General features: G+C 32.7%; 1 protein-coding gene across 1 annotated transcript; it reads left to right on the forward strand.

Moving 5' to 3' along the window:
* The first annotated feature begins 438 nt into the window (after positions 1-438).
* Positions 439-2,294, forward strand: LOC123894258 (transcription factor RAX3-like). Its single transcript, XM_045944209.1, has 3 exons — positions 439-874; positions 1,000-1,129; positions 1,267-2,294. Exons 1-3 carry the CDS (start codon positions 739-741, stop codon positions 2,009-2,011), a joined length of 1,011 nt encoding a protein of 336 aa, XP_045800165.1. The 5' UTR covers positions 439-738; the 3' UTR covers positions 2,012-2,294.
* The last annotated feature ends 2,823 nt before the right edge of the window (positions 2,295-5,117 follow it).

Consider the following 5,117-nt stretch of genomic DNA (forward strand, 5'->3'; position numbering starts at 1 on the left):
AAAATAATATTAAACTCAATGCAAGACCCTTTTAGTTATTCAATAATTTAGATGAACATAAAAGAATAGGAACACCCCAAAGACAAAATATAATCAAGGTAAAAAACAAAACAAGAAATTATTTAGGGATGAACATGTGATTTTTTTATAGCGACAAAAAATATATTTTACCCTTATTCTTATCCGCTAGCAGATATATATTGTGTATATTACTTTTCAATACTTTTCTCTTATCTATGTCTCCATGAAGAATAATAATAGTAATGTAATGTGTAACGAAAATATTAATTATAAAAATATGTGTGTGAGTTTTCAATAATTTGTATATAGCGAACTACCGATAAAAATTAATGAACTAATTAAAAAGGTTTGTAGTTAGAGTAGACATGTTGGTATATGGTTATTATTTGGACAGCAAGTGAGAGTGAGAGTGGAGTTGAAAACATTAAGTTGAAAGAAAAAATGATTCTTGTGTTTAAAGAAAGACAAGAAGAACAAACCATATTCTCCTTCCTATTCATTTCATTTCTAGCAATACTAAATATCTGAACATTTTCTATACAAATACCTTACTTTTTCTGCCACACCCTTTATATAAAAATAGTATATAATTGGTGGATCTTCTTGGATTCATCTTTATTCTCTTCTCTCTCTCTTTCTCTTTCTCTTTCTCTTTCTCTCAATCTCTCTCATTCAGAAAAAGGTTATTCCAAAATCACAATCAACCAAAAGAGCAACATGGGGAGAGCACCTTGCTGTGACAAAGCAAACGTGAAGAAAGGACCTTGGTCACCAGAAGAAGATGCTAAGCTCAAATCCTACATCCAACAACATGGTACTGTTGGTAACTGGATCACTTTGCCACAAAAAATTGGTACTATATACTATATTATATACCTAGCTATGGCTACTTAATTAACCCTATTAGTTTATTTATTTATTACTTTGTGACTCATTCATTCATTCATCAAATTAAAAGAGTTTTTATTTTTGAATTAGGCCTTAAGCGATGTGGCAAGAGTTGTCGGCTAAGATGGCTAAACTATCTTCGCCCTAACATCAAGCACGGTGGTTTCACCGAAGAAGAAGACAACATCATTTGTAACCTTTACATCAGAATTGGAAGCAGGTAAACAAAGTGCATACATAGATATATTTAGTGTTCCTAATTGGTTTAATTTTAGGTCACATATCGATATATCCAAAAGTGTCAGTGCTAGCAAGAAAAATTGAATTTATGTGTGACGTGCACGCACATATACGCAGGTGGTCGGTTATTGCAGGCCAATTGCCAGGAAGAACTGATAATGATATAAAGAACTATTGGAACACGAAGCTGAAAAAGAAGCTTTTAGGGAAACATCGGAAAGAACAACAATTGCAAGTACGTAGTAATAGATTATTAGCCGGTGTTAAGCACGATGAGAGAAATGGAAGAAAGAGTGAAAGTTTTTCATCAAATTTGGTTTATGAAAATACTACTCAACAACATATGTTAAATCCATATTGGCCATCAAATAATATACCTATGCATATTCCACCGTTGACATACACAAACCAACAAGGTCATACTCCTCCTAGTTTCAACGATCAAGATTCGATTAGAAAATTGTTAATCAAGCTTGGAGGGAGATTCTCTAATGAAGATGATGATTGTTATCAACCAATCCTTGATCATGAGTTCAATTTTCAATTCCCAGATAACGGAGTTTCTGCGATGCAACAAATTCATGAAGAACATATTGGCTCTTCTTCCGGCTGCACGAGCTCTATAATGAACAATAACCAATTAGTACAATATTTTTCTGATCAGTCTCAAAGTTATGATCATCAGTATTATGGTGAAGGAGTAACAGGACAAGAATTGGTGCAAGAACAAGGAAGTTTCACTGCAACAACAACGACATCTAGTAATAATAATTATTCGCAGAAGTTAAGCGGGTTGGAATTCATCTACGGAGAAGACATGGACGGTACAATTTGTAGTAACTGGGGTGAGACTGAGCTGTAGTACTTAGATATATCTTCCTAACTGCGGCAAGAGGCAAGAGATCGGAGCCACAAGATCAATGTGTTTTTCAAATTCAAGGAAAAAAAAAGCTTGTATATATTAATTTGATTTTCTATATATAGATAGATTATAAATTTCAGCTAGGTATAGAATTTGTGTGCTGAATCTTTGTCAATGAGTACTTTTAATTTTCTGAATTGTTTGTGAATTTTAATATCATGGTTGTAATTTTGAGATATCATTGTGTTCTAATTATATTAGTGATTACTTTTTGTTTCAAAAATCAGTGATTATTTTTAAGTAATAGTGTACAAACTACTAGTTCACACGCTAGGTTAATCCTGTCTTAGAAAAACGTGTGTTGTTGTTAACTATTTTTACATATTTGTTATTAGGGTTGGGAATAGGTCAGGCGGCCTATAGGCGCTTTCGGCCTGGCTTGTGTAAGTCTGATCTGGCCTGGCCTGTTTATTAAAAATGTCAGGCTTAGGCTTTGAAAAAAGTCTATTTACATAAATAGGTGCTTCTAAAAAAGCCTACAAAGTCTGATAGGCCGACCTTATTATATTTAATTATTATTTATATAATATTATTATTTATATTTATTTTTTTTTGCCAAAGAAAAAATATATTATTATTTAATCATATTTGTTATTTTATTAACTTTTAATTATTGTGCTAATCATTTTATTAGCTTTTTCTTAATGTTGAAGAAATTATAAAAGTTTAAATGTGAAATAGGCTTTTAAAGTCTGTTTAGCCTATTTAAAAAGACTATATAGAGAGACCTTTATGTAACACAGACTTTTAAATAGGCTACAGGGTCAGGCCAGACTTTAAAAAGGCTCAGGCCAAACCAAAATAAATAACATTTGATAGGCCGTAGGCCAGACTCAGGCCTGAAAAAAAATCCCAACCCTATTTGTTATAGAAAACATTTTTTTTGGCAATCGTAGAATATATAGCTAGGGCACTAGGGAATAGAGAGAAAGTTTATATTATTAATTACAAGCTATATTCAGCACTGGATTTATAATGGGAGAATGTTGTGCGTACAACATACTTTATATATGAATCTAAGTACTACAGCTCTTGAGAAAAAGCATCTTCTATTTATTGTACAACTATCTTCTCCAAAAATATAATGTTGAAGCAATTGGTAGATAATAAAACTCCTCTTTTTCAAACACTTATTGTGGAAGTTTCATGGATCCTCATGTTCTTTGTATAAGTGGATAGTGAAACTCTCCTTATTTTTGCACAAATAGGGCATGGTGGTCTTTTTGCATCTTCAGTTGTTTTTTGTTTGTTGGATTAATTTTTAAGTTGTTGTTTCTTTGGTGTCAAAGGCCGACACTAAAATTCGAAATTGAAAATACAATTTTTCATAGTGCCATAAAAGGAATATGCATTAAATCTTCTCTCCGTAAAAGATGAATTAAGAATTAAGGTACGATATGAGAAGCCATGGGGGCATATCATATGAGAATGTCTTTTTTATATGAGAATGGTGAGAATGATTAATAGCCTTTAGATCAAAATCTAAAGGTTGAAATTAAAAGTAAGTTATAAGCAACACATGTAGTCAATTAATTCTCTTTAACCCTTTCATCTTCTTAAACCTAATTCACGACCAACATTCAAAACCTCAAATTCAAAATCTGTTTCATTCCTCTCTCCACTATGATTTCATATTTATATAGCACATACAAGTCTAGTATTATTTTGGCTTTGTATTTCTAAATTCAGTTTTTGTATTCATAGTAAAAGAATAATTTGGTTTCAATTCAATAAGAACAATAAAGTGGATTTGACTTTGTTTTATATCATGCGATTTTAATCTATTATACATCACTTTGGTTTACTGTATCAAACATAGAATGAAACAAAAAAAATTCGCAGACATGAGCATAGGGTCGCCATTGTTTGCCGACATGAGCACAATTACCGTTGTTCGCTGACATGATCAGCACAAGATCGCCGTCTTCTTCCCCTCCATAACGACGAAGAAGATGAAAGATCCTGACTAACAGAAACTAAAATTCCACTTAAATTCCCAAATGAAGTTCAGGATCTCGATCCTCTGTGGGTTTATTTCTTTTATGGATTTAAAAAAGGCTATGGTAGCACTGATTGATTTGATTTCTATTATGATTAGAAAATAAGATTTTGGTGGAAATTGATCGTGAATTAGGTTATGGAAAGGATTAAAGAGAATTAATTGACTACATGTGTTGGTTATAACTTACTTTTAATTTCAACCTTTAGATTTTAATCTAAAAGCTATTAATCATTCTCACCATTCTCATATAAAAAAGGCATTCTAATATGATATGCCCCCTATATATATCTTTTTATCTTACCGAAATTAATTTACAAAATATAAGATTTGTTGTGACAAATATGAGGTGAGTTAAATTTCACATTGCTTAGAAAATTAGAGATTGAACATAGATGACCCATAAACTCAATACCTTAATGTTTTTGGTAAGAGTGTCGTGCCCAACTCATTTGTATCATTGCTACCTCTAAATCTAATATGGATGATCTCGACTGCCCCTTGTGACCCAACAAGATTTTTCTTTCCAATGCAGCCTAACCGGGCATGGCAAACAAACTGAGGAAGTAGTGTACTCCCTTCGGGGTAAATTATAAATGAATTTTTTTTATCAAGTATCCAACGCAAGTTTTTATGGGGTGGGAGCTTGGACAACAACAAGATGTGTTGGGTTAGTTGGGATACTATATGTCTCCCAAAAGATAAAGGAGGTTTGGGTATTAAGAATCTTGATTTGTTCAATCAAGCTTTACTATGCAAATGGAAGTGGAGAGGACTTAGTGAAGATAACACTTTGTGGTGCAAGTTACTGGTGTATAGATATGGGTCAATGGCTGCAAATTTTCTTCTGGATGTCAACAAGAATGTTAGAGTTCAATCCATTTGGTGGCGCGACATCTTAAGGATAGGAGGTGAAGAGAGCGGAGGTTGGTTCAAATCCAACGTGTGCAATGTATTAGGATCCGGCAATCTTATCCGTTTTTGGCAAGAAAGATGGTTGGGTCATGAAAGTTTCATGAATTTATTCCCTCAATTGTATGCAAAATC

This window comes from Trifolium pratense, linkage group LG7 (assembly GCF_020283565.1).
Source record: "Trifolium pratense cultivar HEN17-A07 linkage group LG7, ARS_RC_1.1, whole genome shotgun sequence".
Lineage (NCBI taxonomy): Eukaryota > Viridiplantae > Streptophyta > Magnoliopsida > Fabales > Fabaceae > Trifolium > Trifolium pratense.